The 15,576-nt window shown below is 39.9% G+C and overlaps 1 protein-coding gene across 4 annotated transcripts in view; it reads right to left on the bottom strand.

The window, feature by feature from the left end:
- ACSF3 (acyl-CoA synthetase family member 3) overlaps positions 1 to 15,576 on the bottom strand; it is a 237,147-nt gene that overhangs the window by 130,366 nt on the left and 91,205 nt on the right. For all 4 annotated transcript variants that reach the window (XM_027847757.1, XM_027847754.1, XM_027847755.1 and 1 more), the window contains exon 6: positions 11,368 to 11,480. In XM_027847757.1, the coding sequence (XP_027703558.1) occupies positions 11,368 to 11,480 (113 nt within the window). The remainder of the gene's footprint in view (positions 1 to 11,367; positions 11,481 to 15,576) is intronic.

Raw genomic sequence — 15,576 nt, forward strand, 5'->3', positions numbered from 1 at the left:
CACCTACCATATTCCTTGCAATATGACCTATACTCTTTTTCCTTAGTCTTCAGGGTTATTTTTAGTAATGAGGTCTCAGGAGTAGGTTAGGACCATGCCTGGAGATGACAACTAGTCATGGTTTCTGCGTATGTTCAGTTGCAAGCACAGAATTATAGTGAAGTCTTCAGACATCAGTTCATTTACATATTACTGTCCAATTGGCTCAAAAAAGTCTTTGGCAGTTCATTTGCTTACTGCTGTATAATGCATTTTTGCATCTGCATATTCCAGTCCGGGGGGCTGTTGATCGGCAAGCTGAGAATAATGATGAGGCCTCTCACATGTTCAGAGTGATTCTTAGCAAACTAGGATTCTAAGCTTTAACACTGCAATACAATAAGACCTCCTTAATCAGTACTTCACCAGTGGGGAAGTGGGAAGGAGAAAGAAGTCTAACTTTGTTCATCAAATCTTTTCTTTAGATAGAGTGGAAATTAATTGTGCAAACAAGAACAGGAGAGAGGATTATTTTAAAATATGTAAGAGAACACATTATTTTCAGGTATTCTTTGGCTGTCCACTAAACTCCTTGGATAGCTCATCCTAACATGGATTTCATGTTGGGTTTTCTAGGTCTACGCCAGCAGAACAGATCCTTCCAGCAGGTTCTACCAAGGTGGAAAGGCTTCAAGGATAGACCTGGTGATGGGTGCCTCTGCTTGGCTTTGAAAATTCTATACTTTACACCTCTAAAATATTCTACAATTCCAACGACATGGGCCTCATTACTATTCCTTATATAAGACACTCCATCTCCAGACTTTGGGCATTTTCACTGGCTGACCTCCATGCCTGGAACACTCTCCCTGCTCATCTCTGCCTCCTAGGTTCCCTGGCTTCCTTCAAGATTCAACTAATGTTCCACCTTCCGAATAAGCCATTCCTCCTTAATTTCTTCCTTAATCATAATGCCTGCCCTCTGAGATTATCTCCAATTAGTCCTGTCTGTATCTTATTTGTACACAGTTATTTGCATGTAGTCTCACCCATTAGATTAGAGCTCCTGGAGGGCAGGGATAATCTTTTTTGCCTTTGTGTCTTTAGCATTTACCAGTGTCTGGCACATAAAGGGTGCTTAAGGAATGCTTGTTGATTTGCTTGCTGTCCAAGGACCAGTCTAATTAATTTCAGAGAAGTGCATCTTATGATTGGCTACAAGGTAATTCATATTTCATCCGGGAGGAAGGAGTATTGACCCTGCAATAATCACAGGACCCCAAAGTATTGGGACATTCTTCAGTCTTTAAGAATCTCTTTTTTACATATTCACAGTTGCTGGTATGTTAATTACAAATTAAAATGGCAGCTATGGGGTGCAGTGGATACAAAAATAAACTTGGAGTCAGGAGGATCTAAGTTCACATTCTGTGTCAGGCACTTACTATCTGTATGACCCTGAAAAATGTCACTTAACTTTTGTCTGCCTTTGTTTCATCATCTGTAAATTGGGGATAACAATGGCACCTACACCCTCCTCCCTGGGTTATCAAGAGGACAGAATGACATAATATATTTAAAACTCTTCGCAAACCTTAAAATATATAAATGCCATCATTATTACTATTACAAATAATACCAATCTATTTATTAAAGAAGGTATCCTTAGGACTACCCCTAGACAACACTTTGTTGGCCTAGCCTCAGTTACTAGACATCTCTAAAAGTAATAAAACTAATTCCACTCTCCCCTCCTCCCCACCTCCAAATATTCTAGAATTCAGGTTTTTTAATTACTTCAGGTCTAATTCCTTTCCCCAGCTTGTCTGGTCTAGTGAGGTTTTACTGTATACTTAATAATAATATGATGGGGGTAGCAAGAGAGTTGAGGAGACTTTCTGGGAAACATGGGAAATATGAAAAAGCCTGGAGCATGAATATATAACACACTCACAAGCTGTTATTTTATCTCTGAAAAATAATACCCGTTTTTGAAGCATGTGGAAATGCCCAAATGGATGGTGAGATTGAATTTATCTGCTGTAATTAGTTCCGTTTTCCCTTCTCAAAAGGCCAGGGTGATCGTGGCACAAATATTTTAGCAGCTCCTTTCTTCGAGTATGGTGAGGGGTTTGGCAAACATTGACAGAAACTAACCAGTCAAAGTGCTGCCATTTTTCAGAGAGGACAAAGCTCTGAAACGAACTAGAAAGAAAAAGAAAAGTCCTGTTTTGAAGGTGGTGTTCTCAATTCTAGATGACACTAATGCACCGTGACCATCATCCTGTGCTCTACCTTACAAAGCTGTACTAAAACATCTTCCATTGAACCTTGGTATTCCTTATGATTGGATTAGAAAACCTCAATGCTAGTGATACCTTTTTTTTTTCCCTCTGAAGTATCATATGTGGACTCATGTATCCCAAAGACCTGTGCTATGTAGCTTTTTTTTTTTTTGCCATGAAAATAGACTTAATTTCCTCTATTTTGGTCCAAAATGTCTCCTTCAACTCTAGGGGAGTCCATACCCCTTTGGTCCTTGGCAGCAACACTGACAGGTTCCGTCAACACATTTCAGATCCAAGTTTTCTGTTGCCATATGACTTTGGGAAATGTCACCCTGGCCCATTTGATCCCAGAATCAAATGCTCCAGGTTAGGGGCCTAGGTATTTTGATCTTCAAGTGAAACCAATATGATAAAAACATATATTAGTTCCCATGCCTTCAAATACTACCCAAGCATTCTAAAACATCGGGCAACACCAAAGCCCTTGACTAATACAGGTTTTATACACAAGTTACAGCAGAAAGACCTGGAGGTAGTCTTCAGATTAAAGAGTGAATACACTCTGATTCTTCCAAGCCTAAGGATGTGTGACTCAGCCACTTGGTCCAAGGGCCAGACTATGTTCTATGAGTTACATTCTTTAACTGTGCTGCTACCCTGGAGAAGAAAATAGGCATCCTTTATTTTATTTCATATTAATTAAGTGCAGTCCTTAGCTTCTGGGTAAAATGCCAGGGTAGCTATCACCAAAGCAGTGTTTGGAGCCATCCCATAACTCTCCTGGCCCAACATGTGGGTGCTCTAGAAGCAGCTGTCACTGGTTCAATATTTATAGTGTTATAATATTTAAATACCCAAGAATTCTGTCTTTAAGGCAGGTGGCTGGGCCAGGAACATGACAATAAATTTCCATTTCTTTATTTGCTCCTATTTTTACAAATAAGGAGGGTTAGAAGAGCCCATGAGTACCAATCAATATACCCAGCACCATCTTTACCAGCCAAATGGATTCCTCTTTTCATCTGAGCTATTTCATCATGTGGAAATAAGTGTAGGCTTATTTCCCTTCGATTGTGAAGACGATAAGGGGATTGGGGCTGCTAGGTTTTTTCCTATTTTAAGCATGCTTCAAGGAAGAACTCTCTGTAGATATAAATGATTAAAGAAACACAGACAAACTGGAACAAGACCACAGAAAAATAATCAGGTGGAGGCTTTAGCTTGCCACTGCAGGTGTGAAGTAGTTAAATTTTATTTTTAACTTAAAGCTAGAAAACACATTCCCTTCCCCCACTCTCAAACACCCCCCTACCCCTCCTGCTTTCTTTCTGGCAATGTTACAGTCATTTCCAGGAGAACAGGTGCACAATAAGAGCCCCTGAGCTCATCAGGTGACTAGCACCTGGCGGCCGGGACAAATACAGAATATGAAGTTATATTATTTGTGCTATTAACATCTTATTTATTTAATGAACTAGACACTTAAATAAATCACTCACCATTTCTATCTCTGTTAGTGATATTCCTGACTAAATAGCATCATCAAAACTCAGCACCACGGAGCACACTGCCTTTGGTCAGGATCGGATCAAAGGTAAATCTGACCAGAAAAAACTTACTAGCTAAGCCTTCTTTCTGGTCTCCCTCCCATGCCCTCCTTGCCGCAGAGCGCATAAGGCAGGGCGGCACAAAGCAAAGCGTGCTGGATTGCACTGGATGGGAAATTCTAGGACCCAAGCACTAGAGCAGGAAGGGACCCCAGCGGTCTTCTAGTTCAAGCCCCAAATTCTACAGAGGAGGAAACTGAGCCAAGGGCCCCAGAGGTCCTCTAGTTCAAGCCCCAAATTCTACAGAGGAGGAACCCCCTGAGGCAAGGGGCAGTGCAGTGACTTGTCCAAGGCCACACACTTTATAAACATCAAAGTCAAGGTCTGAACTTGGGTCCTTGAATACAGAGCCAGCATTCTTTCCATTCGAAACTGGGTGGTGCAATGGATAGAATGCTGGGCCTGGAGTTGAAAAGACTTATCTTCCCAAGTTCAAATGCAGCCTCAGACACTTACTAGCTGTGTGAGCCCGGGCAAGTCATTTCATCCTGTTTGCTTCAGTTTCCTCATCTATAAAATGAGCTGGAGAAGGAAATGGCAAACCCTTCCAGTATCTCTGACAAGAAAACCCCAAATGGGGTCACCGGAGTCAGACATGATTGAAAACTACTGAACAGCAGCAACATTCTTTGCATTGTACTACACCAACCCTCAGGGGTTTGAATCATAGCTCTGCTATTTCATCTTCGAATGACCTTGAGCAAACTGCTTCATGTGCATAGATTTCAGTTCCTTCATTTGTGCAGCGAGAGGTTTACGAGCATGGCCAATAAGCCACCTCAGAGGTGAATCCGGATGTGTTCTGCCACACTCACTACTAATGAATCACATCTGACTGTTTATCAGGCAAAGGCAATAGGCAGGAATGTGAGCCAGACCTGCCCCATGGGCACCCCCAGGTCCTGAGGTTCCCGGACTGTAGGACAGGCAATAGCACAGAAGTGGTTGTATTTTTCACCAGCAAGGAGATATTCAGGACCAACAGCCCTGGGGTGAGGTGACCCAGGCTGTAAAAGGGTCAGTGAATATTAGTCGGGGATTTTTACAAGCTCGCTAGCACAAATACAATCAATCGGTTTGGAAAACTGAGGAATGAGCCAATAGGGATCAAGAACCATGGTGCAATGAATCACAATGGGAATCAGGCATTTTAACTCTGAGGCTGCATCCATCCAGAGGGCTACAAACCTGAGCCAGGCACACACGTAATTCAAAGCCTGATCTGTCCTAAGCACTTCTCAGAAATGGACCTTCAGAGACAACCTAAAGTCACTACAAGGAAGTTGGATTAGATAATCTATATGGCTCCTTCTAGCTCTAAACATATGGCTCAATTCTGTTTCATTTCTAAAGCATGTGCAGTCTTCTGGCTTTTATGCATATATAAAAGTTCAACTCCTAGCAATTTGGCCAAAATGACTCTTTGCTCCTGACCGTGGCTGGATACCAAGATGGCTGAAAAGTTCAGTTTTACTGCCTATTTCCCCCACTGGGGTCCTACATAACACCTCCTCATATGATGGAGGAGACTGTGGATTCCCAAAGGCTACATCAGCAGTGTCTGAATTCTGGAGGGGTCTCCCAAGCTGGAAAGGTCTGGCAAAGGACCATATGGCTCTCCTTTGAGGACCAGCTCAGCTGAGTTCAAAGACGAGGCCGGTCAGAGGCTGAAGATTTTGGCCCCATCAGCTCATGAAAACTGTCGGGCACTTCCCTCTGTGGCTGCCTTCCACGGACACTGTATACATCCTGTATGTCTGTAGGTTATTTGCATGTTGTCTCCCTTACTAGACTGGGAGCTCCATGAGGCCAAGGATTGGATTTTTGGCTCTCTTTGCATCCCTAGTGCTTAGCACAGTGTCTAGCACACAGTAGATATTTAATAAATGCTCATTGATGAGAGTGGCATATCAGCAGAGAAAGTAACCAGAGTGACAAAATCACAGATTCTTAAATGACTGATGTCTAAGTGTCCTCATAGATAACCAAAACCACACCAGTTCCAAGGACAGAAAACACCCAAGCTACCAACAAATGAATGGTTAGTTTGAAATAAGGGCAAACAATTTTAACAATGACAAGATAGTGAGCACAAACTCAGATTTAAAAAAAAACTGCAAGATCAGGACTTATTAGCGGAAGCAATAAGAAAAACACAAAATTCTTATCAGAGAGGAAAAAATGACATTCATCTAATATGTTAATCACCAAGGAGCAGATGTCCCTTATACAATGATAACTGATAAAGTTTTTCAAAACAAAGCTGTACCACAGCTAGATTTCTTTTGCTTTTATATTTTCTCCAGCAAATAATATCTTTTCCCAAAGTATTGAAATGTAAATAACATTCTCAGGCAGCCTTGCAAATAGTGCCAAAATTTAACTAGTCCTCAAAAGTGTATGGTAGCCCCCTCCATCTCCTGAAAGGTGCAAGAGGAGGAGATTAAACAAAATAACCTCAGTATTATGAGTTTAGAATAAATAATTGCTTGCTCTGGTATAAGCAGAATTACATTCCACTCCCTTCTGCCCGCCATGGCTCAATGGAAAAAACTACTGACCCTCGTGTTCTAATCAACAATTATTTCCTCCTAAACAAGATAACAGAATACGCACTCTGCTGGTTGTAGTCTGTCCTCCAGTGACATCAGAAGGGGGATGTCTTGATTTGCCAGTGAATTGGATTTGATTGAGGCAGAGTGGTACAAAGTCATCAGCACCACTCTCCCTTCCAGAGTCATGGACCCCTTGAGTAAGTGGTACATCATGAACCGCACCAATGAGAAAGGACACGTTATTGTGGAGAACCAGGTCTACTCATATTCTTGACAGAATGTAAGCTCCTTGAGGGCAAGAACTGTTTAATTCTTGTCTTTGTTTTCCTAGACCATAACACAAGACTTGACACATAGTATATTTAATAAATGCTTGCTGACTGATTGCCAGTGGTATTGCAAATTGGCAGAATCTTTTGTAGAGAACAATTTGGCAACATGCAACAAAAATCACAATGATAATCAGACCTTTTGACCTAATAACAAAATTATTCAAAATATACCAAGAAACCCTGAGTGTTGGCAAAAAGAAATAAAGAGAAATATCTGTTATATATGAATACGTCTATACACACTCATACATATATACATATCAGCATTATTAGTAGTTGCAAAGAATTGGTAACAACTTAACTTAAATGTCCAACAGTTGGTAAATGGCTGAATAAACTATGGTAAATTAATGTAATGGAATGCTACAACACCATTAAAATGATAAACAGAAGGACAATAAAGAAATGGGAAAAGATTCATATGAAGTAAAATGAAGCAGAAGTAACAGATCAGAAGAAGAGTATACACACCATGACTATATTAAAGTAAAATAAAAATAAAAATACTCAATAAACCAACAGAAAACAGGAAGGAGATACAGAGGCTTTACAGCCACACTATGTAGAAATTCATTTTTTTTAAGTGGAAATAATTGTAAATGTACAGGTTTGTTTTGGTCTGTTGCTGTTTAAAATTATGTCCATGATAAATAACACTATTAAAAATAAAGGCAGTACCAGACCATCAGTACTTGAGTTCTCCAGAGCAGTGGCCTTAAACTTTTGAGCACACATGCATGCGCATGTGTGTGTGTGTACATGTACACACTCACACCCATAAACACACATGTGTATAGATACACACACCCACACACATATATACACGCACACACATACATATGCATATACATAAAGATTAATCTATATGTACCACTAGTAAGCCTTTGTTTCTCATCACAAGGACTTAGTTTAGAAGATTACATGCTTGTCTGAACAAGGGTCCAAAGGGCTACGCAGTGTGACTTGGTATAGGCAGGTAGCTGTTAGCAGCCTAATGTCTTGGCTTTCTGATCCCTACTCAGGATCTGTCCCACTTGTAAATGTAACTCTAACCTCTGGCAGTTTGCCCAGATAAGTTTTATACTCAAAGCTTGTAACTATTGTTGTCCTAAGGTGAACTCTTTATTTTAAAAATAAATGTATTTAACTTTAAACAATTGGGCAGCTAGGTGGTGCAGTGGATAGAGTGCTGGGCCTGGAGTCAGGAAGAATCATCTTCCTGAGATCAAATCCAGCCTCAGACATTTACTAGTTGTGTGACCCTGGGCAAGTCACTTCACCCGGTTTGCCTCGGTTCCTCATCTGTAAAGTGAGCTGGAGAAGGAAATGGCAAACCGCTCTAGTATCTTTGCTAAGAAAATCTCAAATGGGTCACAAAGAGTCAGACACCAATGAAAAACAATACAACTTTAAACAACATATATTTACAAATATTTACATTTTAAAATTAGTATATATGCCCTTGAAAATTTATTGTTTCATGTATCTTCCTTCCCATCCTCTATTTGATAATTCACCTCTAGATTTGTGTACATTTTTTAAACTTTTATTTATTTATTTATTTATTTAAAGCCTATTTTCACATTAGTCATACTGTAAATAAGAATTAGAACCAATGGGAGAAAACACAAGAAAGAAGAAACAAAAAAGAGAGAGAGAGAGCAAATAATATGCTTTGATCTGCATTCAGACTCCATAGTTCCCTCTCTGGATGTGGATAGCATTTTCCATCATGAGTCTTTTGGAGTTTTCTTAGATTTTTGCATTGCAGTGAAGAGCCAAGTCTATCAAAGTTAGTCATCACACATTGCGGCTATTACTGTATACAACATTCTCCTAGTTCTGCTCACTTCACTTAGCATCAGTCCATACAAGTCTTTCCAGGTTTTTTTGAAGTCCACCTGCTCATCATTTCTTTAAGCACAATAGTATTCCATCACATTCATATACCACAACTTGTTCAGCCATTCCCCAACTGATGGGCATCCCCTCAATTTCCAATTCTTGGCCACCACAAAAAGAGTTGCTATAAATATTTTTGTACTTGGGTCCTTTTCCCATTTGTATGATCTCTTTGGGATATAGACCTAGATGTGGTGTTGCTGGATCAAAAGGTATGCACAGTTTGGTTGCCCTTTGGACATAGTTCCAAACTGCTCTCCAGAATGGCTGGATCAGTTCACAATTCCAACAACAGTGCATTAGTCTTCTAATTTTCCCACATTTATCATTTTCCTGTTTTGTCACTGTGTGCAATTTTTAAGGAAAAAGTATGAAAGTATTCTATTATGCTAATAACCGAGATAGTGACACTAAAGATGGGTTAATGCATTACTTTTCTGTCTCCTCCATACTCCAGCAACATTTGGACCAATGGCCCTCATGCCCTGCTGGGGCACCCTCTTGACCACTTGGCCTCACTCAGCACCTGTTCTACAGCTTCACTTTAAGGACCAGTGGACTTTTTCATCTGCCTTACTGCAGGGCCTTCTACTTACCCTGCAGTGAAACTCATATTGATAGACAGCTCGAGATAGATTGATAGAGATATCTATTATCGATATCCATATATAGGCTATCTACATATAGATAACGATATATAGGTTATTATAGGATATCCTATATATAGGATATCTAATATAGATATATCTATATATAGATATCTATTATAGATTACATATGGATAAATTATAGATATCTATCTATAAACATAGATAAACATATAAACATATCTATCTATTTATATCTATCTATATATATCAACCTATCAGTCTTTCTATTTATCTAGTCTTCCTCTATTAGACTGTGAGCAGCTTAAGAGTAGGGACCATTTTGGTATCTCCAGTGTGCTGCACATATGAAGAGTCAAAAAATGCTTTTTTATTCATTCATAATTATTCAGGCATTCAGGCATAACTGTAAATATTTCATATAGGAAACAGGAGAGGATGAAAGAACTTTCATCTGGAAAAGGACTTTCCTAGTCCTTTTCTGTGTAAAGGAGGACCTAGATGTTAGTATTTTCCTGAATTTTTCCCCACAAAATGACAAATAAATGCAATTCAATTTCCCTTCCTCTTTGCTCATGGAAATCCAACTCATCCTACAGGGCCTAACTGAAACAAATCACACCTCCTCCAAGAAGCATTCCACAACTACTCTGGTTACACTGATATTTCTCTTCCAGATAGATAGATAAATGGATTAGATGGATGGATAGAACCTTTCTCTCTATATAGTACCACTCTTATGACCCTAAGTTTCACATCTCCAACTGCTTATTACACATCTCAAAATAAATGTCCTACAGACATTTTAAATTTAACATGTTCAAAACTGAACTAATTATCTTTCATCTCCCCCCCTTCTCAATTTCCCTATTATTGGTGAGTGCACTACCATTCTCCCAGTCACCCCAGTTTGCAACCTAGGTGTCGGACTCAACTCCTTACTCTCTTTCATCCCTCATTTCCAATATATTGCCAAATCCTCTTGATTCTTCCTTTGAAATATCTCTTATAAGAATCCCCTTGTCGCCTGTATCATATTGCATACCATCTTGGGGAGGGGAGGGGAGAAATATTTAAAACTCAAAAGCATTTGGAGGCAATTGTTGAACACTAAAAATAAATCAATTAAAAAATATTAAAAAAAAAAAGAACCTCCTTCTCTCTTCTGAATTGCTAGCACCACAGTCAGTCAGTCATGCCAAGGTCATCCACTGCATCCCAGGCCACCACTGACTTTTATCCTGCCACTGGACTTTGATGACTTAGGAAAAGTGAGTGAGGCTGATGACTTTGTACAACTCTGCCTTACTTAAATCCAATTCCCACACAAGTCAAGACTTCACCCCATGATGTCATCGGTCCTTTTTGAAAATGAAGGACAACAGTCAATCAGTCAATAAACAATTATTAAGTGCCTACTATATGCCAGGCACTGTGCTGAGCTCTGGGGATGCAAAAAGACAGTCCCTGCCCTCAAGGAGCTCACAATCTACCGGGGAAAACAACAAGCAAACAAATGCATACAAAACAAACTTTATACAGGATAAATAGAAAATAATTAAAAGAGGGAAAAAACTAGAATTAGAGGAGTTGAGAAAGTAGAGGGTGGGATTTTTCGGGGGACTTGAAGGAAGCCAAGGAAGTCAGTATTATTACACAATAATAATAATAATTGTTATTATTATTATTAGCACATGTTATATATGCTCAAGGCATTGTGCTAACAGCTTGACAAATATTTTCTCATTTAATCTTCACAACAATCCTGAGAAGTAGGTGCTATTGTGATCCTTATTTTACAGTTGAGGAAACTAAGGCAAACAGAGATTAAATGACTTGCCCAAGGTTACACAGCTAATCAGAGTCTGAGGCTGAATTTGAATTCAGATCTTCCTGACTCCAGGCCCCACTATCCACTGTACCAACTAGTTACCTGAATAAGCATTTACTTATATTTGCATTGTCCTCTAATTCTGACTTGTGTGGTAATCTTACCTTCCTGATTTGATGGAAAGTTCTTTAATGCCAAGAACTAGATTTAACAATAATCCCAGGATAGCATTTAATAACAGGCTGCCCAATATCCTCTACAGTACCTTGGTTCTGTTCTGGTCTCCTTGGGCATGAATGAGGTAAGGTTGGCTCTCGTTCCTGGAGTTTTCAGAGACAATGCACACCTCTACTCCAGGTAATGGAGTACCCACAGCACCTGTTGGGAAAAAGAGAAGAAAAGGGAAAACAAAGAAAATTCATGTTACGAGGAAGAAACTAGACGAGTGGAAAACCTTGCCCCCAAAAACCTTCATGAGCTGCATTCATAAGGGGAAACTTACCTACCTACCTATCTACGGGAAACTTCCTACTGTTGGGATTCTAAGAGGCTTTAACATCCCATCCACATATATTAGTAAAATCACACGATTACAGCACAATCTCAGGCACTTTTTGGACAGTGGGCCAGTTTGAGAGTCTTTTAAAGCTATGAAAGAGATGCTTTTCATCATCTACTCACATCAGAAACACAATTCTACAGTTCTGATCTCAAGCGTCAATGGGGGCCCATGTGTATACAAGAAAAAAGAGAAATGATTGCTACATAGTTCGTCACTTCTGGGCCACCCTGAAATGACAGAAAAGGCAAGGCTGAACAATGTAAGAACAGCAAAGGATTATCTTGGTTTTATATTACATCAATACATGTGTATAAAACACAATAGGAGCAGACCAGAGTTCAAAGCACTCATTAATCTATAGGCTTCATTTTTCAAAGCAGGAGAAATCTGACATAACGTCAAGAACAATTGCCTATTAAGTTGTAAGTTAGTCCACTGATCTGGCATTTCCCAAGTCTGCAGCATTCAAGGCTCTAATGGTCTACTTTAATAAAGTATCCTTCATGGCTGAGAATGAGGACCCCTGAAGAAAATCAGAGACCAGAGGTTGGTTTTATTTAGAAAACTGGAGACTGGAAAGAGTCATCTGGAAACTTATTTTAAACATTCAGAAGGATACACATCGGGACTAACTCTCATGATTTCACTGGTAGAGGGAACTCTCAAACAAGAAAACTCCCTCTGCAAATGCCAGTCCACCGTCTTGGCAAATGCCTGTTTTAGAGAGTTGTCTTAGAGCACACAGAGGTTCAATGACTTACCCAGGGTCACACAGCTAGTATGTCTCAGAGGCAGGACCTGAAGTCAGGTTTCCTTGGCTATGAGACCAGTTCTCAATCCACTATGCTCTACTGCCTCTCCTAGGCATCACAGTCTATGAAAATTCACTTCTGTATTTTAAGCACTTCACTAAAATGATTTCCAACTAACGGGGGATGAAGAAAAGAAGAGAAGGAAAGGGAAAAAAAAAGGAAGGAATAAAAACAAGGAACAAGGAGATAATTCTACTGCCTCCCTAGATAATCTGTTCCAGGGCTTAATAACACTCACTCTCGGTAAGTTCTTTATATAGAATTCCAATTCCTCTGGCTAAAATTAGAGTCTATTTCTTTTTGCTTTGTCCTCTTTGTGGCCAGTTTGTTCCTAAAGAGGAGAAAACTAATGAGGTTTGGAGTTTGATTCCTTTAAATTACAGTTTGTTGCACTCAGTTCCGGAACTATAAACTGTCCCCTCAACACCGCCCACCCCAAGTAGCTATCTCACAAATTTATGTTAGCGATGCTGAGAGAAAGTAGGAAGACCAGCATAAATCTATCACCACCACTTGGAGAAGGATGCGAAGCTGCTGGTCAGTAGCAGCATCGTGGCATGTAACATAAAGCACAAGATATCTTTTTCTTCTCCTGGAAGTCATTCCAGTGGTTCTAAGTTTTTCTTCCCAAATCCCATTTTTGGAACTTGATAAAAAAAAAATTAACAACCATTTATTAAATATCCAGTATACGTGAAGCACTGTCCTAGGTGCTGGGGAGAAATAGAAAATCCAGATAAGACATGATTTCTGTCTTCACGGAAGGAATCATCAATTTAGTAGGCTGCAGACATTTGTTACTGCTGGGGTGGCTAGGTGTACTCTATCTAGGTGGATAGAGTACTGGCTGAAGTCAAGAAGACTCATCTTCCTGAATTCATATCTGGCCTCAGACTCTTACTAGCTATGTGACCCTGGGTAAGTCACTTCACTGTTTGCCTCAATTTCTTCATCTGTCAGATAAGCTGAAGAAGGAAATGGCAAACCACTCCAGTATCTCTGCTAAGAATATCCCAAATGGGGTCATAAAGAGTCAGGCATGACTAAAACAATCAAACAATAAAAATATTATTAGGGAATTACAGAGTTACAAGAAATATAGTATAGGGGGCAGCGAAGTGGCGCAGTGGATAGAGCACTGGCCCTGGAGTCAGGAGGACCTGAGTTCAAGATCGGCCTCAGACACTTGACTTACTAGGTTTGTGACCCTGGGCAAGTCACTTAATCCTGATTGCCTTGCCAAAAAAAAAAAAATGTATTATGGAAGGTACAAGAGGGATGGTCATTTTTAACCAGAGGATCAGGGAAGACCATGAAAATTACTTGTGGTTTCTGAATGCCATGTTCCCAAGTATATGTCCCTGTAATATACTCACTTCCATAACAACAGTGCTGTAATGCTGACTCATACTCAGTTTAGAGTATACTATGGTCTTCTCATATTTTTTCTATCATACATATGGTACCATGAAAATTCAGCAGAGCTAATCTTTTTTTTTTTCTTTGATCACCAGTACCTGAAGTCTACTGCCTTATTTTAGTGTGTGTATATGTCCACAGGCAGATACAGCTCTGAATGGGAACAGGACAGCGAAAATGTTTTGAGGAAGGGGAAAGAACCGGATCAAGAAAACCTGTAAGACATGGCTTCTGAAAACTGTGACAACCTCAGCATTTGTATGTTAAAATGAAGAAGGGCACTTTGGCAGGCCAAGCTAACTAGATTTCAAGTCCAATGTTCACTGATACTACTAATGAATTTTACCTGGCTGGTGTCTGCTCATTTATTTTGTAGCCAGAAGTCTCTTTCTTGTTGTCTGAAAGAGGCAGGATGCAGAGACTGGCAGAGAGTTTATGAGCCTGAATATCGAGAAACCATCAAATGCTACAAATTGATTTATTATCTTCTGGAACAGGTTAGATGTGATAACCAAAAAAAGTACCTGTCAAAGAAAAAGAATTCTAGAAACCCAAGTTATCAAACGGAATATGATTATGCCACTAGGAGGCTGTTGATCGGTTTATACAAAATTTTTTACTGTATCTTTAACCATCCGCTCTTTGGGAAATGAAATTCATTTGTCTTTCTGCTTTCTTCTGAGTATATCCTTTAACACAGATATAGCACCTACTCTTTTCCTAAGCCACGGCAGAAAATGCTCTGGGCATAAGGCCAAGAGGGGTAATAACCTATGCCAAAATGGAGGGACTTCCTCCAGCGGGTAATTCATCAGTGGACAACAGGTATGGATTAGCTCTATGTATTGAGAGCCCAAAGGAACTATGGAGAGAAGGGCACTGGGGAGAGCAAAGGGAAACTTGGTAGCCATCAGAAGCAACCAGAGGCATCCTTTCCCAATAAGATTGCATGAGTCAGCAGGGAAAGGAGTTTTACATTAAGGGTACATCTACCTCTTTAGGTCAGTGCTGCATCTAGAAGGCCCACCACAGCACTGTCAGATTGGGTCCAGCCCCAACAAGATGGAACAAATATTCTGTTTTCTTAGGGAGTTCTTTAGGCTTTCCTGGCTTTTCAATCGTAGATAAAGAGATCACCTCAGTCCCCTGCTTGCTCCATATATATTCTTCTGTTTTGTTAGGGAGTTCTTTAGGCTTTCCTGGCTTTTCAATCGTAGATAAAGAGATCACCTCAGTCCCCTGCTTGCTCCATATATATTCTTCCCTCCCCGAAAGGGTCCAGCAAAATATAAAAGGCACTCAATGCTATGATGGCCGATGACCCGACCCAGTCACTAACAGGAATCAAAATAACAAAAAGTATCCCAACCCACTGTTAGTTTCTGTCTCCACTGTTTCAGCCTCTCCCTTTATCTAGGCATCACACAGAAAGGAAATGAGTAAAAGCAAAGCATTCTGATGCTCTAGTTGTATCAAGGTATTGTCTATCACCCATAACAGGTGCTCCCAATTTCTCCTTTCACTGAAGACACTCCTGTCATTACTGATATTAACCATTTGGGTCTTTTTATGCCTAACCATCTACTATCTCCTCCATGTCCAAGAACACCTCTCCTGCCTCCCCTTTCACTGATTTTCTTTCTTTCTTTCTTTCTTTCTTTCTTTCTTTCTTTCTTTCTTT

Source organism: Vombatus ursinus, unplaced genomic scaffold (genome assembly GCF_900497805.2).
Source record: "Vombatus ursinus unplaced genomic scaffold, bare-nosed wombat genome assembly UNPS02005286.1, whole genome shotgun sequence".
Taxonomy (NCBI): domain Eukaryota; kingdom Metazoa; phylum Chordata; class Mammalia; order Diprotodontia; family Vombatidae; genus Vombatus; species Vombatus ursinus.